General features: G+C 55.1%; 1 protein-coding gene across 1 annotated transcript in view; it reads right to left on the bottom strand.

The window, feature by feature from the left end:
• Nucleotides 1-1,856: 1,856 nt before the first annotated feature.
• TEX264 (testis expressed 264, ER-phagy receptor) overlaps nt 1,857-24,391 on the bottom strand; it is a 48,638-nt gene continuing 26,103 nt past the window's right edge. The window contains exons 3-4 of the mRNA XM_010224107.2: nt 12,585-12,756; nt 1,857-2,299 (exon numbers count right to left, since the gene is read on the bottom strand). Of these exons, the coding sequence (XP_010222409.1) occupies nt 1,986-2,299; nt 12,585-12,756 (486 nt within the window). The 3' untranslated portion in view covers nt 1,857-1,985. The remainder of the gene's footprint in view (nt 2,300-12,584; nt 12,757-24,391) is intronic.

Here is a 24,391-nt window from a genome sequence, read left to right on the forward strand (position 1 = left end):
CTTGCCCTCAAGAGAGGTCCACATCTCCACGACAAGACTGGGACAACTGGGGGTGACAGGAGGGACAGAAGCAGCCAGACGTCTTCTGCACTCCGACAGCTGCCGATGTGGTGCTGAAGAACCACATCAGCACCCCGTGCCTCAGTTTCCCCGCGGGACTTCCACCTTGCTGCCACTCTGGCCTTCCTGGCCAGGAGGGATGGGGACAAGTTCCCTCCAGCCCCAGCGCTAAGGGACAAGCGGCACCACGATGCGCTGGCAGGCTCTCCCCAGGGAGACATCACCAGGCATCAGTATTGCAGGGGGGTTGCTCGCTTTGTAGTAACTGGCAACAAAGATAAACACCCAGGAAGAGCAATATTTTTCCATGTGGGCTGGAGGAGATTAATATTTTATCACTCGGAGCACAAAATATTTATGAACAATCTCATGGCAATCACTGGCTGAGGAGGAGTCTCCACCTTTGCGAGACAGGGAGGACACCCTGGGCGCATGGGCAGGTGGCTCCTGTCCCCATTTCCCTCCCCATGGGGGAGTAGCCCCATTTAGGGGCCACCACAGCCAACCTGCGGACGGATGAGCCCTAGGTTGCCAAGGGGAAACTGAGGCACCAGAGAAGAGCTTAGCAACGGGGTTGGGCAAGGAATGTGGGCCAAGAGGGTGCTCTGACTCCCAGGCATTGCTGCAGGGCGCTGCGGCAGGTGAAGTGACGCCATCTCGGCCGCTTTCTCCACCCTCTGGGGGTGAAATTGTTCGTGGTCACCTGCTCCTCTTCCAGGGCCCACTCCGCACCCAAACTCGTAACTCACCACATATTCCTCCTCCTCCACCCCGTGCGGCACCCCACAGAGCAGCAGGGCGCCTGGGGCTGCCGCAGATGCCGCCGGTGCCTCTCGCGACCCAGGCAGGTCCCACTCACGGCCGAACCCCATCAAGGAAGGCGAAAAGAACAGTAGGGGGGCACGGCCGGGCCTAGCCCGCCATGAGCTCGGTGTAGCCACACGAGCGCATTTTTAACTCCCGCTCAGTTTTCAAGCCCCAAGGAGAAATTCTCCTCCAGCAAAAGTGTGCCCCAGCTCAGCACAGCTGATGTGACCCCCTCATCGCCCACAAGCAGCTCCAGAAAGCACTTGCTTTTCCGGCTCCTTGTTTCCAGCCCTTCAGTGAAGGTAAGGATGACCCATAGGCCATCAAGGGCAGTGCCAAGTGTCCAAGCTCTCTCCTCCTTGCACTGCATCCATCTTGCGGAGCACCAGGAGGGTACAGGAGCCTGGCCATATACAGGAAAGGAGGGGACACCCAGCAGGGGACAGCCCAGAAGTCCTGGGCCTGGAGCCTGCAGCCCATGATGGGGAAGACAGTTAATAACCCCAGCGGCCACCTCGGAGGATTAGCATCCACTTTATTACAGATTCCAGAAGCTCCCATGGCGGTTTCAGGAGGACAGTTTTACACCGGATGTTTCAATTTCCAGCAAAGAAAAGAGAAGTAGGTGGCAGAGGGGACAAAATCAACCAACCCTATTCATTGCTCTTTGGTGCTAGAAAACACACACCCGTGTGACGGAGAAACAGGCTGCAGGGGAGAGAGGGGCCTCAGCAGAGAGAGCAGACAGAGGGGAACCCGTGCCCTGCACCCACACACACACACACACACACACCCAGCTCTGCCACAGAGACTTTGCACCTAGAGTCGCCTAAACTGCAGCTGCGTGTTGCTGCCCACCAGCCCGTGCCTACCCCAGCACCCCCTAAGCGTTGCAGGAGACCCGCTGCCTCCCAGCTCCAACACCGTGGCTCAACCAACTGTCCTGGTAACATTCAAACACCTTTTTTTTTTTTTTTTTTTCTCTGCAAAGAAGGAGAGCAAGTCCCAGGAAGAATCAGTAACTTAAATCTCTTGGCTGGAGAAGAAGGAGACAGGAAAGACGGCCAGTTCTCGGTACTTCGGATCCCTATGGAAGGTGAGGAAGCCAGGTCTCTGCTTCACTCCTCACCTCTCTCAGCAGCAACAGGCTCCTTGGTCCACTTGCCTGCGACCTCCTGGTCTTCTGCATAGCCCAAATCAGGCAGTAGGCCTGGGGCTCCCTCCCCGTCCCCTGTGACTTCTAGGTCTAGCTCCTCGAAGGAAGAGCCGCTGGCTCCGGACTCGCTGTAGCTGTGCTCGCTCCGATTGTCGGCCTCTTCCCGGCCCCGGCTAGCTGGGAATGGAGACAGGATGGAGGTGGCCACTGAGGTGTCTCTGCTGCCGGTTGTGGCCTCCAGGCTGACAGAGCTGGTCTCGCTCATGGTGTCGGCCCCTGGGACAAAGAGAGAAGGGGAGGAAGTGAGTTGGGGCAAAGAAGGGATGCTACGGGTCTGGCTGATCCAGTGCTATGTGTTTTTGAAGCCATCAAAAACCTTAGAAACACCAGCAAAGCAACAGGCCACAATGAAGGGCAACATCTCCCTCTCATCATCTCCCGTGCCTGCAGGCAACCAGCGGGGCCAAGACAAGTGTGAGCACCCTGGGATGGGATGTTGGGTGCCTGGTCCTTGATGCTGGACTCAGGAGAGAGGCACTGAGAAGCAGCAGTCGGGAAAGCAAGACCCGCCGCAGTGCCTCGGGCCGCCAGCAATCCCGTCTCGGAAGGGCTGTCTTGTTCCTTGAGCACCAAGTGAGGCGGGGGCACGCAGGGGGAAGGCAGTCCACACTCAGGTCCCTGGACACGTTGAGGTCGGATCGAGCCAGATACGCAGCCTTCATCCCAGGCCCTCCTCTGTGCCCATTTTGGCACATAAGAGTTGGTATAACTCATCCATCACTCCTCTCCCAGATGCTCAAATGGGAGTAACGGGGAGCGCCGTTGCTCACAACATGCCTACGCTATGACAGCAATAAGCACCAGACAAACCTGCTGAGACACTGCCCTACCCGCAGCCCCAGCGGCGCCCACCCTGCTGATCATCTCCCACAGTCCCTCCGCGCAGCTGAGACCCAGCCCTCTCATCACCCAGGGCAGTTCAGCTGCCAGCACAGCGACATGGGGCCCCTACAAGAGCAGCCGCAGGCCCGACGCCTCCAGAGAGACGTTCTCCAAAGCCAGGGAGAAGCACCGAGAGCCAAAAGGCGCCTGCTCTTCCGGATGCACGGCCAAGGGGGACAGTGCTTGGAGGATGGCTGAGCACTGGGGCTGCAGCTGCCTTGCTCCGAACCTCCCCGCAGGCAGCCCGTGAGCCAGAGCGCCCCGAGAACGCAGCCTCTGGGCCTCCAGAGAACACGCAGGAAAGCCCAGGGCAGGGGGAGCAGGGGCACAAGGGCTCACAAGGTGGAGAAGCCGGTGGCCCTCACCCGTCCCTTCTGCCTGGACCAGGAAAGCGCAGGGAGCGGCTTCGCTTTCCCTCCGCAAACAGCCAGTCCTTCTGCCCCACGTTTCTGCTTTCCTCGCATGGGCCCACGCTGTTCAACACAACGGTCCTGCCTTCCCGCGCGCCCAGGGGAGACGGAGGGATGGACCAAGGTGACTGTCCCTGAGGGTAACAAGGCCCCACAGCACTCGGCACTCCCGCCCAGGGCGGCCACTAGCACCAGCCTCCTTCCCAGCCCTCAAGGGCAGCCGGCGCAGCCCGCTCCGGGCTCGAGGACGGAGGGGAGCAGAGTGCAAGCACTGATCGGCCTTCCCAGCCGGATGGACATTCCCACATCACGGGGCCCAAAAACCCTCCTGCCTGTCACACCATGAGGCGCCTGGGCCCAGCCCAGCTCCCGCCTTGGCACATCTAGCCAGACCCCTCTGGGCACCACCTCCTCCCAGCAGATCGTTGCCTCCTGGCTTGGTCAACAGCACCAAGTTGGTGTTGACAGCGACAACTGTGTCAGAGGAAGAACAGCAGCTCAGTGCTGTTGCCAGAGCAACCAGCTGGGAGACAAAGCTTTCCTCTAAAACATTAATCATCATTAATTACAACTTCCCAGAGTTATGACAACAGCAGCAAATATTGGGTGGCCTTCCTGCAGCAGAAGATGCCTGTCCTTTCACCTGGTGTCACTCCCTTCCCTATCCTCTTCCTCTGTGGAGGAGCTGCCTGGAAGCACATGCTGTGCTTGGGCTGCCTTCTGGCTCCACTATCACCTCCGCTTGTTCCTTCTCCTAGGGGTAAGGACTACACCAGGGTGGAAAATCAGGCCATGCAACGCTCCCATTCCAAACCTAGGAAGGGAAAACGGGGAATAACACCTGCAAGGGCCTGGGGAACCTTGGCAGGCACTGCTCAGCACGGTGGTTGCTCAGCAATTCTCGCGGTGCGCTCAGGAGTAATGCTGGAAGAGGCCTATGGGTTTGCCAGGACGAGCAAAGCTCCTCTCCGAGCACACGCTGCCTTGGGGACAGCAGAGCTCGGGGCACATGGATACGGAGGCAGCAGCAAGAACTTCACGGAAACGTGAGGGGCTGCAAAAAAGGCGAGGAAAGCACTGGGCAATGCTGAGACACTCACTCCTCACAGCACAGCCAGAAGCAGCTCCATCTTCAGACACGGGCCCGTGCAAGAGGAAGGGGTTTCCTGCAGGGATCATTGGCCTCCCCGGATGCCCAGCATTAAAACCCTCTGCCTGTTCTCCGTCTTGGCAGCAGGAGCTCTGTCTTCTGGAGGGAAGGATTCATCTTCCAAACGCTTTGCATTGCCACATATTCTTTGCTGTTTGTGCTTCTTGGCATGGTCGGCTGCCAAGAGAACTGCTTGGAAATGGCAGCACTTTCCCTTCTGAGCAGCAGCAGCAGCATCCCACAGTCCCACCTTCACAGCGAGAACACCTTGGAGAGGACCAAGCAGCAACAGCAGGACTGGGCACATTTGGGAAAGGCACAGTAGAAAAAGCAGAGACGCTCACGGATCAATCCTGCCTTCACCCTGCCCTTGCAGACCCGCAGGAGAGGAGCTTGGCCAGTTCTTAGCTGGGGCTAACACTAGGAAAAGAAGAGGAGACACTGTGGTGTTCCCTCTCCCATCTCTGCCAGGGTTCACAGGACAGGGCCCATGCTTGAACCCAGACGGGTCTGAATTTCAGCAGGTGCCAGGAGCTGAACAAAGCGCCCAGCTTTCCAAACGAGAAGTGCTCAGAAGATACTCACTGAAGGGGAAGAAGGAAACGGCGGCCCTGGAACTGCCGCACATTTGCTACAAGATCAGGAAGAGCCTTAACACAGAAACCACATTTGCTCTAAGTTGAAAAGGATGTTTTGTGTGCTGCTGGCTAGGCGCTCACTGAAGGAGACCTCGGGCAGCCAGGAATTGCGCCGGCACGGGAGGCAGAGAGCCAGGGGCTCCTCTGCTCACTGCAGCAAACAGCAGGGTGGCAGCTCAGCTGAGACCCTCTAGAAAGATCCAGAGCACAAGGAGCTCTGCATTCAGCAGGCATCAAACAACAGCCGTGTCAGGCAAACATCTGAAGGGACCTGCGAAGCAGCCAGCAGCAGAGGCTCCTGTCTCTGCTGTTGGCCTGCTGGTTTGGGCAGCTTGGGCTCACCCAAAAGGAAGTATCGGGAAAGGCTCACAAGACCAGAAAGGAGAATTCTAGGGCTCATAGCAGATTTCCAGCAAACGGGTCAAACCAATAGGCACCATAAAACATGTCGCCCCACACATCTGCGGGCGCTGACTTAGGTGGTCGGGCCGGGGCGGGCAGGGTCCTTGCAAGGAAGGACACACTCGGGCTGCAGGGCAGACAGGCAAAGCAATAGCCTGGGCAGGCAAAGCACTCGCTGCTGTTTCCTTTCCAATAAAGCCTTAGAATTCCTGAGCCCGGCCAAGGGGTTTTAACCTGCTAGCGAGGACCTCAAAAGATGAAGCAGAGCCAAAGAATGGCTGCAGCTCCAGTGCTTTGAGGTCACACAGACCCCATCCCTCAATGACTCACAGGCGACAGGGCAAAGCCCAGCAGAGCTTCCACACCAAAGCTCTCACTGCTTGTGTTTGTCACACATGGGCCCGGGTTCGTCACACATGGTCCCTCAAGAACCCGGGCCCAGAGTGAGCCAAGCCTTTCTGTGCCGGCACTGTATTCATCCTGGATTAAGGAGAGGGCAGGTCTAGCTGAGGAGCTGTCATGTAACCACACACTAAAAAACAAGGGAAGTCTTGAGGAGACAAGCACCAGCTTTGCAAGCTAAAAGACACGGATAAAGCTGACCTACGCTTGCAGTCGCTCTGCTCTAAACCGACTTCACAGGAAAACGCCGTTGTTCTCACCCCCAGCAGCCTTGTCTCTCTTCTGCTCCGAGGGCGACAATAAATAGATTCATGTTTCCTTTTAGCCAGGCACTTTTTCACCGCTCTGTCACTTTTCATCATGTTTGAGCAGCCTCAGCTGGCAAATCTGCCCATTTCAGCAGCCCCGTTCCCTCTGCGCAGGACGAGGCTCGCTCCGGTAGAGCCTCCCTCCCTGCCCGGCCAGCGAGGCACAGCAGCACAGGGGCCAAAAAGCACAGGGGTAAGAGAAGGAGCCATTTGCTCTCGTGGAAAATGCAAGTCACCTTTAGCAGGAGGCCGTGGCATGAGCCCACGTACATTCCAGCAGATTTACAGCTCCTGGATCCAACAAGGCTTCTCCCCATGGCACGCAGCTAGGTGGAAGCAAACGGTTCCATCAAAACGCTCTTATTTATTCTGCTTCCTGCAAAGGCAGCCCGGCCTGCTGCAACAGGTTCCAGGTCAGGAATACAGAACCTAAAACGCTTTTCTTTGTGAGAGAGAGACAAGTTTTGGCTTGCCAGATGCACAGACTCCTAAGCACAGCTCTAGAGACAACCTAACTGTGTCCACTGATAGAGTCTGAACTCCGAGGACTTGACTTATTATTATTAACAAAGTGCATATTGTATTAATGCTAGGGCTTTGCCCAACCTGGAAAGCATAAGATGGCTCATCCACAGGAGCACAGTGTGTTCTGAGGATCAGGAAAGCTAAATGCAAGTGAAAACATTGAAGTATGAGGCTTGAAGTCAAACTACGTCTGCTTGGGATTCTTCTTCCGGGCAGAGAAAGGGCCAGTCCGACAGCAGCGGAGACTTTGCAGGTCCAAAGTAACAGGCAGCTAGGACAGGTCAGATGGGACAACGGCTTGGTAGGAATTGGCCACACATCTGGAAGAAGGGGAACTTCTCCCTGAAGAGCTCACTGCCTTGGAGAGGGCAGAGCAGCCAAATGGATGGAGTAGCCCGTGGCACTGACTTGGCTGGCACTGGGGTTTCAATTGCCATGGCTGCTACAACGCTGAGATGCCTAAGAAGCAGCAACGACAGGAGGCAGGACATCAGCCAGGAGAGAGGAGCAATGGCCAGAGACGGCTTCTGACCAGTGAGGGAGCCACAGGCAGCAGAAGAGCTGCTGCCACAGAGGAACTGCTCATCTTACAAGCGCTAAAGAGTCTCAGCAGGACCCCAGCCATGTCAGCCCTGGGGACAACGTGGCTTCCAGCAGCCCTGGGCCACCCTGGGTAAGGTCAGCTAGAAAACCTCCTGGGAAAGAGGGCTGGCTCGCTCGCTTCACCCGACACCCTGCTGGGACAGCAACGGCGAAGCAGAATTTCCCTCCTGGTGCTCCTGGGTCCTCTCCATCCCCAGCGTGATCAAATATTCATCGCCTCTGCTGCTAAATAATAGATCAATGAGCTGTCAGGAGAGACGCGGCTAATCCGAGCTCGCCAGAGCTGGCACAAAAGCCACCAGGCGCCAGGGCAGGCCGGGTGGAGGAGCAGGCGGCCACGTCCCCACATGGCAGGCAGAAATGTCCCTGTCTGTGCGAGAACTTGGTGCTGCGAGCCCTGCTCCAGGAGGGACCTGCTGGGATATCTCTTCAACAGTGATGGTGCTTAATTGGGCAACTGTAGTTAAGCAGGGAAAAGGTAGAGGCAGGAGGCATCAGGAAGGGTCCCAAGTGTCCCCCAGTGGCAGTGGGGCTCAGCAGGTGACACCAGCAGAGTCACAGACGGGACGCTGGCCACCTAGTTTCTTGCCTATCTCTGCTGAGCAGCGCCCCGCACCCCAGGAGTCACGGGGTGCAGGACTGGGGACTTGAAGACTGGGAAACCTGTCCTGGGCTGCCCGCCTCAGAGCAAGAGGGAACAGCCCAGCCTGCACCATGCAAAGGCCACACTGTCCTGGAAACACGGCTGGAAGAAACCTCCTCCAGAACAGCCTGCTGGACACACTTGACTTCAGCAAAAGTAGCACCTGAGCCTCTTGGCAGAGCCACGCGCTTAGAAACCATCTGTGTTCTCACCAGGAACCCCATGTCAAGAGGCATCTTGTGTTTGCTTTCACCTTCTCCTCACTGCAGCAGGGTCATGCTCGGGAGGACGCTGCTGAGAACAAGCCCGGAGCTAAGGCCCACTGAGTGCAACACTGATACCAAAGCCCAAGAAAATAATGAAGGACAAAACAAAACTAATTGTGATTGACACTGGCCCCCTGGAGACCCATCAGTTGTGTTCCAAAAATGTTCCCTGTCTTTCTGATGACCCTGATGACTGCAAAGAGGAGACAGAGTTGGTGTTGAGGAATCAGCATCTCCCAGTGTGTTGTGAGCACATCAAGTCCTCAGAGAAGCAAACAGATTCCTGCTCGACAGAGATGACAGAGAGCAGAGACACTTGGTCATACCCAACCACCTCTGCAGTGCGAGCTGGAAGCACACAGCACCTTGCAGGGTGAACTCAAGAGAGGGGAAAGACAACACAGGACAGCCTAAATGAGAGATGTGTCTTCCCTGCTACGAGGTCAGGCGCTCACTGCTCACGTTCAAGAAAACAAACCCAAGCCCTGCAAGGTGGGCAGAACAGCAGAGCCTTCCCCTGGAAAGTCCCAAAGTCCTTAATTCAAGCCACTTTGGGAGCTGTGAGCAGAGCTGCTTGGGGAGAGCCGGGAGAACCGTGGTTGAAAGGCACTGTGCCCACACACGACATTACTAAACATTAGAGTTGCTGTGAAATCAAACGGTCATTTATGGGTTTTCTTTTCAACATTTTTGGGGAAAGGAGGGCTAAAATATTCCAACGTGGGAGCCCAACCGAACCAGAAGTGATGGTTCAACACCGCCTTGCATAGAGTCCCCTTGACTGCCACTCGCCTTAACGAGAGGAAAAGGTGCTCAGCACTTTCCGGGCTGATCCCACTTACCTTGCGACCTGGCCGGGAGCAAGAGCACCGTTTCTGGACTTCCTCTGTCCACGTACGGCCACTGAGTGCAGAGGAGCTGGTTTGTGCCACACTCGTGTTGATTGGAGGGCCCGCTCACGTCCCTCCAGGAGCACCCCTGCTCCTTCCGCACTGAGGTGGACTCGGGGCTGTCAGCACTGAGGTGAATCGAGCAATAATCCAAGCCCTTGTAATTAGGAAGGGGGAAAGGGCCGAAAGGCAGCGGGGGACATTGCTGTACCTGTTCTGCAGCCAGGAGAGAAACGAATGAGAGCTGTCAAAGCCACCCTGGGAACTGCAGGACCATTAAGAGTTCGAAGCGGCCATCGCCCCTGTTTGAAGAAGCAGTGAGCTGAGCTGAGCTAGTTTGCTGAGGAGCTCGCTGGGGAAGATGGGGATTAAAAGTAAAATAAGAAGGGATAGGAAGAAAAATCATTGCCCCGCTCTCTCCTCAGCTCAGAGGTGGGCCTACGAACAAAACGCAGCATCCAGGAGGAGGACCAGGCAGCATCATCCTGCCTGGAAAATACCTGGAAAGCAGGGGACAGGTCTCTGCTGTTGATATTTTCAGTTTGGTGCCTAGCGAGAGTCATGATTTCACTGTATGTGTTTTCCTCAACGCCTTCTGAACCCAGGCCCCTTGCAGGCACTTGGACTGCAATTCCCGGATCGGTAGAGCATTCAAAGCTTTGGGAAGAGCAGGGACAGCCAGCAGCTGCCCCTGTCTCACAGGTGCTCTTCTCCTGCTAGGCTTCAGGAAACCCACGCAGGACCTCCGAGGCAGGAAGCAAAGCCCTGGAGAGGCCTGTTGACTCCAACCAAAGCACCTGGGCTGCTGAAATAAGGTCTATGTGACAGTCCCAGAGACTCAACTAGTGTCGCCACAGCAGCACAAACAGTAAACCTGAGTTCTCCTCATCAGGCACTTCTCTTCAAGAGGAGGCAGCCTTTCCCCACGAGCTGCAGCCACCTCTTCCAAAGCCCGAATAACTTGTGTTATAGAGATGCTCTTTGGCCACCAGCTCCCTCTGCACAAAACTACCACTGAGAAGACCCTCCCAATGGGAGGGCTGCGTACATGACCTAAGGGACACGCAGACAGCAAGGACACAATCCACCAGAGAGACTGGGAGCTCCTTCCAACCCTCCATGGGGCTTGGTGGGGAACAACAATGCAGTGATCTCAGCCCCAGATACTCTCTACAGCTCCCAGACCCGTTTCTGTTTCTGCACTCAGCACTGACGATGGTGACAACTATGACATTTCAACTTAAATTTTTAGTCTGTACAAAGGCAATGCCAACCTCTTAAAGCTATTATTATTTTAAGCTCTTTTTTCTGCAGACTCAGCAGACATAAATGCATCAGATGGTGTTTACGAAAGCGCTTCTCTGCCACTGGAAAGGTGGTGGTGGAGGAGCCACAAGAGAATTGCTGTCATAACAGGCCGCTATTTCTAGAAGCCCGTTCCAGAGTGGCAGCCATACATCACTTGCCACCTAAAATCTGAAACAGCTTCCTCTCCCTTCCTCTAGATGAGCAGGAGGATCCACCAACAAAGAAATCTTGGCAGGAAAGTCACAGAAAAGGCACCAAGAAACCAGGCAGCACAGGAAAATAAATGCACTGAATAATTCCCCATCTGCGCTGGCTGGGGGCTCATCTACCATCTAGAGTGGGTGCAGCCCGGACAAACCTGCCAAAAGCAGAAAGCCTGGGGATTTGGACACCATCTCATTTCATCATTCTTCCTCTCTCTTGAGATCCCTCCATTTTCTTCTGTTACAGTGGAAAAGCCACAATTTTGAAAATGGCACATTGACCGAAACCCAGCTGCTGGCACTGAAATGGAGTTACTCAGAACAGTTCAAATCACCTTAACTCTGCCCCAGCCTGCCTACCCATTACAAAACATAGTTCCATAGTTTCCAAAACAAAGCTACTCCAGGCCCAAATTTCTGAGGCTAGATGTATAGAAACGCTCATATGCAATTATAGCAAGCGAGGACCTGAGGGAGCTTTTGTTCAAATTAGGTCTGCTGTCCCTTTATAAAAGTAGACCGAAAGCTACACAAAACTGCTAAAGGCCTCTGTCAGAAGAGCATGACAGGTCTGAACATCACCAGAGCAAACGCTGCAGCGCTGTCCAGCCTTCCTGGCACGTGAGCACCTGAGGCTTTATGCCACAGCTTCATCCGTTACATCCATGCGTCCTGACATGTCTTGAAATGTCCATGCGTGACCCCCTTGCACAGCCAGATGTTCATCCTGCTCCCTGAGGGAGCCTCGGAAAGAAGACAGGAGGGAGCAGGGTGTGGGGAACGTCGGTGTCCTGGTGAAGCCGGGGCAGCCCCTCAAACCAGCCGCTCCGACAAACAGTCAGACAAGACGGTGAAATGCAGAGCCCCGGCAAAATACCGGAGCTCCCAACTTTGGCAAGATGCTCAAATTAGACTCTTAGCTCCAGTGCTAAATGCAAAGAGCTCCCACAAAGCAATTTCCCTGCTTGTTTTTACAGTGAACACGATTAAGAATTAAAGAATTAAAGCAATTCAAAATTGAAGATGTGTAAAAAAAAAAAAAAAAAAAATTACCGAACTACCCATGAGGCAGAGAGTCCAAGGCCAGGAAAGGCTGTCATGTTTTTTTCATGCCCATTACACAAGCATGGGCAATGTACAGGGCAGATTTACCTTCCCAGAAAGTCACTGTTAGGAGCCTGCGAAAGTCCAGGGTGTAGAAATCCCGTCTGCTTGCCTGAATCCCAGAATTACACAGCTTTTGTACCTCACAAACATGTGAGCATGTGGGACGACTGCAGCAACTAGCATTTCGGGTTACTATAGCACTGCTGCTCCGCGCCTACAGTGATTGTGGTCCCTTCCTTTATAAATACAGACAGACTCCAGTAGATCTCTTTAAGCAGATGCTATTGGATCATGCTGCCAGCAGCTACAGAAAACTGGTATTTCAGTGTTTCACAATCCCAATGTGTAACAGTTAGTTGAAGATGAGATCAGGAAAGATGTATATGACAAGGGGAAAAAAAACCCAAGCCCAGATGCAACCCAAAGTAGCAATATCCACCTCTGTTGTATCAGAGGGCCAGTGAGATCAGTGATCTGATCAGTGGGAGCAGATCGAGCCTTTCCCTGCCATCCCAGGCATGACCATGGACTCCCCAGGCCACGGCATGCATCCTCTGGGACAAGATCGGGCTTTATTTTTCCAATCGTGGTGATAAGATTCACTGAAACGTGGTGGTTCCCTGATCAGGCAGGCACCTAGCAGGCACAGATCTCCCTCGATTGCTGCTTTCACAGAACAGCAGTGGGGACATCTAGGGCCCCTGACTTTTGGGAAGGCCAAGAGGAGAAGAGAAGGAGTCACTTTGCGCAGGAGTCACTCATACCTGTGATATCTGTCTGAGCATCTTCAGCCTCAGCTGCCGCAGCCCTGCTCTTCCTCTCCAACTCTTTCATTTCAGGCACATAAAAGTCCCCCTGGCGAGCAAGGGGACACACAAAATAGATTCGGTCTTCTTTGTAGATCTCGAGTCTAGGGTGGGCGCACAGCTTCCTTTCCTGAAACACAGCAGGCAACCACAGCATTAGGAAGGTACCTCAAGCAAACTTGCCAACCGTGGCTTGTGAGAAGCTGGGAGAGTTACAGACCAACTTGTTTTAGCCCTGATGCCATCGACGCTTGGGCTCAAAGGAGATGAGTCCCCTTCACCATGTGCCCACAAGCCATGCAGAAATCGCTGTTTTCCCCACAGCACCAGCACGTGAAGCGGCGCAGGGCCGAGCGGCTGCGCCAGGCTCCAAGAGGAGCTGCCACATTGCTGAGCCCTGGGGAAGCCAAGGCATCCCGCTCACCCTCCATGACCCGTTTCTGAAGACCAAACTCCCCAGGGTTATCAGCAGGGGCATTTCTGAATGGCCTCATGCTGCGGGCAGTGAGCTGGGGTGGTAACGGCTCCACACGGCAGCTATGCTTAGGGGAAGGGGGAGCCTCCTTGTTTGCCCGGACTGTGCCACAGCACGCGGGGAAGCGCCCAAGCTCTGCACCCCACAGCTTGGGACACCCAAGCCCCGGTGAAAACCCCAGCTCGCCCCAGACGCCAGGACGGGCTCAGGCGGCCTCAGGCCGGGCCTCTGCCACCCGCCACCCCCGCATCGTCAGCGGGGCCTGGGGCGCCCTGCAGCTGCTCTCACAGGGCCTGCCAAGCCCCATCCGCTCCGCCCAGCACCGAGTCCTCGGAGCGGGCGCACCACTTCCCTGCTAATTAATATAATCCAGAAGCGACAGCTAAAGCAGCCCCTTTGAGGGCTGCGAGGGCAGGGGGAGTTGGAGATGAATTCACTGCACTTCAGATAATCCTCCCTCCTCCTCCTCCTCCTCCTCCTCCTCCTCAGCTGACCTCGGCCTCCCAGCCCAGCAGCGCACTCCAGGCTCATAGAGCCTCTCATCCTGGCTTTCCTTACGGATCAAAGGAACTAAAGCTACAGAAGGATGGGACATGGCTTCTCAAGACACATCGGCTCAATTGGCAGCAATCGCTGGCCATGGCCAAGGGAACCATCCCAAGCTGTGCCAAGATCGGGTCTGATTCCATATGGAAACGAGGCACTGGCTGCCCCCAACCATCCTGCTTCTCCCTGCCCAGCCAGAGACTTTCTCAACCATTACGGGCCACGTCAAGGTCTGAACAGCTTTCCAAACCCTCTGCTCAGTCAAAAAAAACCCACACTGGTTATTCCCATTGCTGAACCAAACCTCCTGTGCTCCAGGGAACGGACTGAGCTGCCTCCCGACCCCTGCTGCCCAGGGAATGGACACAAGGGATATCATGGAGGTCCGAACCAAAGAGGTGGGAAACAGAGTAACGATGACAAGCGAGCTTGGGCCGGTGGATGAGCTCTCGGCGATCCCAAGAAACTTCAAGCCCCAAAGTGAGGAGCTGACGGCAGGCGTCACCCCTCTTAAAACAGTGACATTCAAGGCTGGCAGCAGCCCCCGATGCCCTCATGAGCATTTCCATCTGGGAGGCTAAGGACCTCTGAGGGTTCTTAGGAGCCCACCCCAGGACGGGCTGTGCAGCAGGGAGGCAGGGACATCCTGCCGGGAGCACCCAGGACATCGCAGGGCCCCTGCTGATAGACAGACCATTCCGACTATCCCTGCAGGCGCTGGCAGAGCCAGGTTTCCTCTAAAGAGAGTACTCAGGGGGGCAGTATTCTGATTACAGGCAATAACAGTTACCTCCTGTCAAATCAATGCCACCCAATTACTCAAACCTTTGGATTAGAGCCAAGAAACACTTTCTGATTCCCTGAGGGGAAGGATGGAAGCAGGATATACAGTGAGAAAAGCCAGTATGAGTCATTTTCAGGCCTGGTCTTTCAGGTAAAGCCAGCGGGAACCCTGACAGCTCAATGCCTTGGATAAAGTGGCCCATGGTATTTTGTAGCAGGTGTCCAAGATCCACAGACATTAGTGAAAATCTTCACTTTGTCTCCATGGGCCCTTAGTTTCCCTGCAACACAGTGGTGGAAACATGAATTGTAAGCACGGAGAATACAGGGGGCTGGAGCTGCTGGTGGAGAGCAAGCAGTGCGAACCAAACTCAAGCTGGGGCAGAGTTTTTGCAGGTGCACAAGGCTTACCCGTCCCCTTCCAAAACTTCAGAGCGCAGATGAGCTCAGATCTAGAGTTTTGGCAGAGTCCTTTATCCAACTGACTGAATCAAGGCAATTTGTGAAAAACCAGCACCTTGAAAACTCCTGCCTAGGCTGGGTCCAGAGTTCAGCCAGTCTCTGTTTAACTGGGTCACACAGGTAAGCGCCAAGGTCCTCGTGGAGGCGTCAGCGCCGAGGGGGGGATCAGCTGTCTCAGCCCCATGCTGCAGAAACAAGGAAATCCAGCCCCCTCCAGCATCCCGCGCAGGCGATACCTCTTGTGACCGAGCTCAGAGCGGTGCTGAAAGGAAACAGCGTTTCTGACGAGCGGGCAAAGAGAGGGCCCTCCACGAGATGCGCAGGGACGCGGGCAGGCTGCCAAGGCCTGTGAAGCCTCCACTTCCCACTTCACAGGCAGGTGAAACAGTTACACACACACCCAGATCAGAAGTGGATTAAATAAAAACAAGTTGAGTTGTTTTTAGCAGCAGAGCAGAGGCGGCTCTTAAAACTCTGTCTTTTTAAGCAACAGAAAGCAAAAATCCTCCCCACCGCTCTGCCCCTTGCTCCGCTACCAACGAGCCCATCAGGGAACCTTCAGCTCCTTTTGCTATTTTAGGTTCCTGCAACCCCCAGAAAGATGGATCGCCAAGATTCACTGCTCTTCTAGACCTACCTGCCCCTCCACCACCTAATGCAGGTTAGGCCAAGGCAGCGGACATCAAAGCAGAGAGACTTGTGCTCACATTGACACACGCCAAGTGGTCTGAAACTTGGAGGCTGCAGTCTGGCCTGCAAGATATCCCACGGTGACTACCCAAAGGCCACCCCGAGGCTCCTGAACAGCAGGTCTGGGACCTGCTCTCTCCAAATGATGCATCAAAGGCTGCTACAACTCCCTTCCCAATTACACAGAAAGAGTAGTGACCTTCCTCCAAGCACAAGCAATGCCTCTTCTGAGCACATGAAATGTGGGAATCATGGCTTTTAAAGGAAAAAAAAGAATGCAACTGTATGGAGAGCAAGGACTTGCAACTCAACTGCAAGATCTGTGGCTGAGTCAAACCCTTTTCCGGCTTTGGGACTGTCTGGTAAGAGAGATGAGGATGCTCTGTCCTGCCAGAGCAGGGTTGGGAGCTTTCGTTGGAAGAAACTTAGCCTCCTAGAGCCCAAAGGGTTGTTCTAGGTGGAAAAGTCACTGCCAGCAACAGCTTCCCATCACTTTTGAGTGCCCAATCCCAGCCTGTGCCCACAACCCCTCTGGGCCACCCATGAGCTACAGAGACACCAAGTGCTGAGACCGAGGGGATGCCCTCGGATGCTTCTCCACCACCAACGCGCAGGTGGGAATGAACTCATCGCTTTCCCAGCTGCCTGATTTATATCTTTGCACATCAAGTCATGACGCAGACTAGAGAGCCAGCCCTTAAACATGCACCTCTTCCCTGAGCAACCTAGCTCCTTGCAGGGCCACCGAGGCCAGGCGGAACGGCGGCATGAGACACTGCACCACACGTGGACCCTCACCCAGAAGTGGTCAAGGGAATGAGCTTGCCAGAGAAGGGCCTGGGGCAGAGGACAGGGAAGGTCTGAAGGACATGCAGGAACAGCCCCTGAAGTCCTGTCGGAGGCATCTACAGCTCCAGGGAGAAGATGAGTGAGTGCTGCAGAGGGAGCTGCAGAAGATGCAGGAAGGGAAGCCAGAGCCCAGGTCCAAGGTGGCCAAACAAGGTGAGGAAAAGTCTCCCAGCCAGGCTGGGACCAAGGAGACGAGGCTTGAGGAGATGAGGCTGGGAGACAGGACTAAAGAGAGACACCAAAGTAGAGCACTCCAAGGGAGATCACGAGCACAGATGGAGGTGGAGCAAAGCGCGATCAAGAGGCGGGTGTCAGCGTGGGACAGGGCAGCCTGAGGATTAGCTCAGATGGGAGGAAAGCCACAATCCGGCTGCAAGAGAGAGAAATAACCAGGAGCGACTTGAGACTAGAATCCAAAAGCAACAGAGAAAGTGCCCTGCGAATTAGCAAAGGCCCAACAATGGTGCAGAACAACAAGGAAGTCCAACAGGCAGGAAGTTTTGCAGCCAAGAAACAAGCCCCTCTATTAACTGTGCAGCTAAGGCAACAGATGGAGCGGCAAGGTGGATGTGCAAGTTTGCTGGGAAAAGCCCTCGAGTCAAATCCAAGGTGGTCTCATGCAGGTGGAGCAGCTCAGCGAGACGTGACCAGTGGGACACTGAGACAGCAGGGGCCAGGCTGCCAGCGAAGGATGCAGAGCAGAGGAACTGAGGCAGAAAAGGGGGTAGCCACTCCTCAAGGTCACGCAGCATCGTGGCTCTTCCAAGTCCCTGCCACAGGTTTGGCCCTCCTAAAGGAACTGAGAGCAGCAGCTCAGTTAAGCCCAGACCAGCTGTGTCCAGGTAGAAGGGTGACAACCAGCAGAGATGGAGGGGTCAGTGCAGGGCACAAAACTCCCCTAATTCTATGCAGGACTCTCCAGGTGGTTATAAAAATGCCTGTGAAAGCATCAGATCCAGCGCTCGCCATCCACGCCATCAGGTGACACGTACGCAGCACGTCCAGAGCACAGCGGCTTAATCCTGACATGCCCCGCAGATTCCTGCTGCGTCAGACCTGCCGCTGAACACGAAGCCGATTCCTTCTTGTCCCATCCAGGGGCCGTGGTGAGAGATGCTCACCCTCACCTCGGGAACCATCTCCTGCCTAGGGGAAGATGCTGAGCACCCTTTTTTCCCAGGCAAAGGGAGCGCCTTCCCCCCCATCCTTATCACCAGGTGCCATTCCCAGCTCACACATCATTCCCTTGCTCTCCTCGGGACTTTCTCCCTGCTGTCCCCATCTTTAGAGAAACAGAGGATCCCTTGGCCCTCTGCCTCTGCGAGCAGCAGGGTTACACCCAGCACCCACTATTTCAAGTCCTTTCCTGGCAGGTCGCAGAGCAGGAGGCAGCCTCTCCTCGGGCGCACGGGCTCTCCTGCCCATCCTGTTCCGCTGATGACTGAACTGCTGCTTTCCCTGGAGGCTGCCACCTCGCAATGCTTTGGCACGAGGGCAGGTTTCCTTGCAGCTCTGCCAAGCATGAGCTGCCCCTGGCCACAGCTCCCTGCCAAAGTTGCAGTGCTGTTCTGGGCCTTGCCTTGTAACCTGGTGGTGGAGGATGCGCCTGGTTCCCCTTCGCTGCCTTCGGAGGGGCACAAGAGCTGCTCCAGTTCCGGGGGATATAGGAGGAGGTACCTAAGAAGGGTCCTGGCGCTGCATGGAGAGAGTCAGTATCTGAATAACAGCTCTTGCAGGAGATCCTATGGATTAAACGCTCACAATGCCCAGCCATGAGCATGGGACCAGACAAAGGGGACAGGAGAGCTACTAAAAGGTTCTCCCTGCCCCACCAATTGCCAGGGGGGATTGCTCCCCTAGCACCTAAATCAAAGTGGCCGTCACGAGGACACATCTGACCCCACCAGCGTGGGAGGACAGGCTGACCCAGCAAACCTGATGGCTCCACCAGAAGGCTGGCCGGTCACGGGCTGTAAGAGGCTCTAGGGCTACAGAAGAGAATTCCTTGCTACCTGGAAAAAGCAGCCTGGAGCAAAGACAAGTGCAGCCTTACCTAGAGAGTCAGAGGCAAAGCGAAGGCTGAAGGAACACCAACTAGATATGCAGAGGACAGATCAACCATGATACAGGTCAAAAGAAAGGGTAGAACACAGCACATGCCCCCACAGCAGATGGGGCAGAGGGAGAGGCAGCAGACAGACCTGCCCAAAGCACAGAGGTGGCCAAGGGGCACTCTGTCACCACCTCTGCAGGTGCCCATCCTGTAGTCCTGGCCATCACCACTTCCACAGAGTCAGCAGCATTAAGGGACATGAAGGGACCAAGCCCCTGTGGACATCATGGTGCGAAAAGCCATCATTTCACACACATACGCTGCCCCACTAACCCTCCACGTCCTGTCAGAAGGATCCAGGACAGGAATCCTGCCTAAGTCCAGGTCTCTTCCCTAGTCTTGTCCTCCCCTAGTCTTGGGCTTAGCAATCTTCACACTGAAGGCTGGCTTCAATTTTGAGTCCAAGGTACCCATCTAATTAAAATTTAATTTACAGCTCAACCTGAAGTCATTAAAACACAAGCTGAACCTTGTTAAAACAAAACCAAAAATAAATAAAAAGAGGCAGGGACTCGTTCGTGCCACACTGTGCCCCAGAGTGTTTGTCAGGAAGCAGAAGGCAAGTTGGAGCACTGCAGGGATGGGCTTTGTCACTTCATCGGGCTCATCTGCTCAGAAACTCAAATGTCACCAAACAGATCTGCTTCAGCTCCTGCTGCTGGGAGAATTCGCTGCTTGCAAAAAGACCAGCAAACAGCAAGCCTCCTGCTTCCGACCAGCAAGAAGGGTGTTCAGCTAAAGCCCTTCTGAGTCCACGCAATGGCACTCACGCCTCAGCCCAACCAACCAGCTGCCTCAAGATGCTCATTCAGCCTTGGATTCCTATGGGGAAGCAGCATGGAAACGGAGCAGAGGGGCTCACGGCCCCTTGCTGACTGCTAAGAAGTGGTGGAACATCCCCGAGATTGCAAATGAACACGCAAGTCAGCTGGCAGGTCCTCCTGCCTCTCCTCCTGCTTGTGTTCTTCACCTTCCTTATGCTAGCAAATCCCTTGTTAAAGGCCAGAGTATCTCTGGAAGAGCCAGATCTGGCAAGGGTGGGATAGAACCAGGAGGAGGGAGATGAGAGAAGGGAAGAGAAGGGAGAAGATGGGCAACTGGAAGGAGTTACAGACGCAGATCCTCTGGAGCTCCCGCTGCTTCCTCTGCTGCAGGATGTCCTGCGTTATGGCGAACGGGCAAGGGTCTGTTAAACGAAGCTGTTACTGGAAACGCAGCAGGGGAGCAAGAGCCCCGGCAGGCCAACAGATGCTCTCTCCGACCTCGGGACGACGAATCAGCCCTCTGAGCTGCCTTGCTTGGCGCATCTGCTGTCCAGGCCAAGGGATGGTTTTAGCCAGAGCAGGACACGTTCAAATGTAAAGTGTGGAGGAAGCCACACGATAGCGGAACCTGGACACCCTTCCTTTCAGCACTACCCACTGCATAAAGCAAGAGGCAGCTCCCATCGGGCACTTGTAGAAAGAAGGCAGAGCTGCAGCAGCCTCGCAAGGCACGAGAAGGTGACAACACAGGATCAAGAAAGAGGCCAGCACCCAGGTTGAACTTTGGTCCCTTCCCTTGCTGAGGTCCCAATTGAGAAGATGCAGCTTCCCCGAGGGGATAGATCAACGAGAATCCACGTCTGCCTTGGGCAGGTCGCGCAGCAGGTGCTCGAGTCCTGCCTGGGCCACTTGCACGTTGTCACGGTGGGCAGCCCCTCCTTGCACAGCACCTCCTGCCTAGCAGACAGCTCCCCGGGGGAAATAACAAAAAGTCGTTAAGGGATGGCAGGAGGGAGAGAGGTGCTAGGAGCCATTGCACTGGGAAACAAGATCGGACACGTGGCAGGAGGGGCAGACAGGCAGAGACCTGGCAGATGGACCTGGGACACGTCCAGAAGCTCCGAGCTCATCCATTCCCTCACATAAACACTGGCGAGGGCTCTCGCTGTGTGATGACTGCCCCCTCACCGGCACCGCTGGGGGTTAGACAGCTGCTTCTTCTGATGCCAGTGAGGCTGGTGCTCAGCTGAGGGGGGATGCAGGGGAGACCCGCCATGCCTCCTCCCCCAGCACGTCAGCATCTCCTGCTGCCGCCCGGAGAAACAGGCCTGCACCATGGCTCACTCCGTCGGGGCTGCCCGCCCTCCTCCCCTCCCGAGCGGGAAGCCCTGCGCTTTGATGCTAAGGACACAAAGACATGGCAAAACTGCAAGGAACTGAAAGGCCCTGAATTCAGGCGCTCAAATTAGACCTCGAGGATCAGAATGCTGAAACGGAGCGGCTGGCTGGTGCTGCAGGGCGTGCTGTGTGCCCCATCCTCCTCGCCTGCTTGCGCGCTCCACGCACGGGATGGCAGCCTGTAGGGTCCCACACTGCGCGGGCCATGGGGGCACAGAGCGGTGCTTCTAGCCCATCGAACCCCTGACTCTGCCTCTAACCAAGAGCAGGGCCCCCAGGTGCTGTCCCTGGCCAGGAGGGGAAAGCACTCGTGCTGCAGCATCACATCACCCTCATGCCCAGACCGGGCATTGCTCCATTTTCATTCCTTTTTGTCCCATGAGACCCTCAGTGAGGCTGGTGCAGACGCAAGCACACACGAGACTCCTTAAGACCTCCTTAGGAGCCAGGGTGATGCTCTGCTGCTCCATCCCTGGAGCAAGGTGCTCACAACCAGCCTGCACGCCCACGCATGGCTTCAAAGGGCAAAGGAGACAACAGCCTGGTCATCTCCAGCCAAGCTGGCACTACCGATGGGGCTGGAACGTGGTGGAGATGCACTCCACACAGGTGAGGTGATAGCAGACACCACTGAGACCAGGATCAGCAACGGAGACGCGCAAACCCACAGCTGCCAATGCTAAAAGGCCCCACGACTGGCCTAGGTGCAGGATCACTTGCTGCAACAGAGCTCTGGGCAGGACACAGGAATGGAGAGTTCCAGTCATGGTTAAACAACTCCTCCTTGGTCCCAAGCCCCTGACCCCACAGACAAAAATGAGATTTGTCCTCCTTTTCCAGGTTTTGAGAAGAGCTGCTCTCCCCATGGCTGGGATGTGCTCAGTGGTGCCAGTATTCGACCAGGCGGACGGACAACAAGCACCGTGGCCTGTGCCAGCTGAGCGTGTTCCCACTCACTGTGGCAGCCTTTCCTCTGCCTTTCCTCCTCAGAACGATGCTCCAAGCCCTTCACCATCTCGGTAGCACCAGCAGCTCCACGTCTCTCTCGTCGGGGAAGCCCCAAAGGGGACTCGATGCTCCTGGAGTGGTCTCCGCAGTGCTGAGCAGAGGGGAAGAATCATCTGGGATGTGCTGGCACCGCTCTTCCGAACAGCACCCTGGACAACACTGGCCTTCTCTGCTGGCAGGTGCATTGCAGGCCTTCCTGGCCACCAAACTGGGGCTGGGGAAAGAGGTGTGTGGAAACCAAGATGGTTTGGGCAAGAGGGAGGATGACACATCAGCAGGAGGACATGCTTTCTACCAGGGACTCGTCAGCCCCCAAGGAAACCCTGCTGTTTCACAATTTGCAGCTCAGGCAGATCCATCACACTGAACAGGGCACTCATGAGGTGCCACTGCAGGCAAATCGCAACATCAAGGTTTACCTGGATCACACAACTCCTTTCTTTTTCTCCCCAAGGAGGCTCCCAACCCACCCCTCCACGATTTCCACAGCAGTAATTTACCTCCAGAAGTGGCCAGCACGCCTAGTCAGCAACCAACATAGGCAGCAAGCGCCGAACTGTGAACACGATGCTTCCGAGGGCTGCGAAACAGCTGCTGCTTCCCAGCCTGCAGGGAGGCACATTCCAGAGGCTGGTGAGCTCGTTCCCACGTACACGTGAGCTCACTCCGAAACCCCTTGAGCTCAGAGGTGTTACAGAAACATAAGGTGATGTTGTTGTCATCAAGAAAATCCCATCTCTGCCGCTCAGCAGGAAAAATGAACAACAACAAAACACCATTCCATTGCTGGAGACAAGGGAGAGCAATAATGGAGGAAAATGAAAAATCCCAGCAGGACAGTAAGTCCTTCAGGTAGCAAAATACATCACCTGACAATTAACACCTCCCGCAGCCAACAGCATCTCTCCCTGCCCTCCAATTTCCACACTGGAGTCACCATCAGACAACCAGGGCCCCATCGTGGAAATCAAGCAGCGTTTTGCAGGCAGAACAGACAGGTGAAAATCGGCTCCTGAGCTGTGCTCCGCTGCGGCAAGCAGAGCACTGGGGCTGTGGGAGCTGAGCAAGGCAGCTCGCTAGAGGGGAGAGTTTTTCATTTTCACCTTGGTGAAGGCAGCTGGCTGCGCAATTTCCACCTCGGCTGCCCCCCTGTCGCTTCCTAGGGCCGAGCTCGCCGGCTGCTCCCGTCCTGGTACGCGGTCGCCTTCCCCCTATGCTGCAGCCAGTGGGGCCGGCGAGCAGCAAGAACCACCAGGTGGGAACTCCTGGCTCTAGGAGCTTCCCTTCACTGTGCCTCAGCTGGGCGATCCCAGCTCCAAGAGGGCTGGGATCCGAAAGGGCCTCTGATGGCTGCAGGTTCCTGCTGGAGGCTGCTGTAGGACTCCTTTACTTACCCCTTCCCAGGAAGGGCATAGAGAGGTTCCTTCCTTTACTCTTTTCCAGCAAGTCCTCACAGACTTCACCTTTCTGCAGGACACAGCCCAGTGAGGACCCCTTCTCATCCCATTCAGCACCTTGTCAAGATGCATCCGAGACCCTCTAACACCCACCAAATCCACGAACATCCTCCTCCTCTAGAGCTGAGGGTTGGAAAGACTCCCAGTGAGGCAGCAAGTCCCAGCATGATAGTCAGAAGAGAAACACTTTTTTTTTTTTTTTCAGACAGAGGCCAGAGGACAGTGAGAGCTCGTGGCAGGGGAACAGACACAGAAATCCCTTTCGCCTCTCCCCCAGCCGCAAAGGACAAGCCTGGGATCCGCCTGCAACAGCAGACAAGTTCCTCACCCTGCCTAGCGGTGCTCAGATACACACACAATCAGGGTGTACTTCCCTGCTCCCACCTAATAATTCTGATTTATGGGGTTTAGGTCTCCCACAATTTTACAGTTATTTAGTACTAACCAATTCTGGAACAGAAAACTTCAGAAATGAAGCAAACATTGCATTTAAAATTACAACCCTGAAGCAAATCCTTAAACTTCCAGGCTTTCCACACTGCCAAATTCAGTTTTGCTCTGATACAAGCAATGAGATAAAACAAGCCAACTAGGTAGCCTTTTCTCTCCAGTTTCCAGTGCCTGTGTGTCCTCCACTCTTCCTTTTTCCCCCAAATGCAATTTTCCAAACCGCATCTCTTCCTATTTGTCATTACAGCCCCACTGCTTTCATACGGGAGCTCCCTTGAAGGGACTTTCGTTTTAATTACCTGGAAAGCTCAAAATCTAAATTCACATTATGAAATTACAGAGTAAGAAGTCTGAGTAAATCCATGTCATTTCTCACTGGAGGACTCAGTCCTGACTTTCTGCTCCCATCCACGGTAACACGGCTGGGTTGCAGCACACACATCAACAGCCGCACACGTGAGGGGCGCGAGGGCTCAGCTGAAGGGGGTTGCTCCTATCCCAGACCACATGTTTGGTGTCCCCAGGAACCAGCACTCTCCTCCGAGGCCTCCGCGGGTGCTTTTCCAATGCTAATCGCCCAGCCGAAGAAGAGGCTGATGCAACTCTCTCCAGCAACACGGATGGCTGCAGCAATGCTAAATTGCTTTGCCCGTTTCGTTGCCTTGGCAAGGCTGCCAAGAAGCGCAGCTGTGGCGATTTCTCTGCTTCTTGGCAAGGCAGTGCCTTCCATTTCCTCGTTGAGGCACAATGGCCCAAGATGCTTTCAGGCA

Source organism: Tinamus guttatus, unplaced genomic scaffold (genome assembly GCF_059628265.1).
Source record: "Tinamus guttatus ecotype Peru unplaced genomic scaffold, ASM5962826v1 Tinamus_guttatus_pri_ptg000163l, whole genome shotgun sequence".
Classification (NCBI taxonomy): Eukaryota; Metazoa; Chordata; class Aves; order Tinamiformes; family Tinamidae; genus Tinamus; species Tinamus guttatus.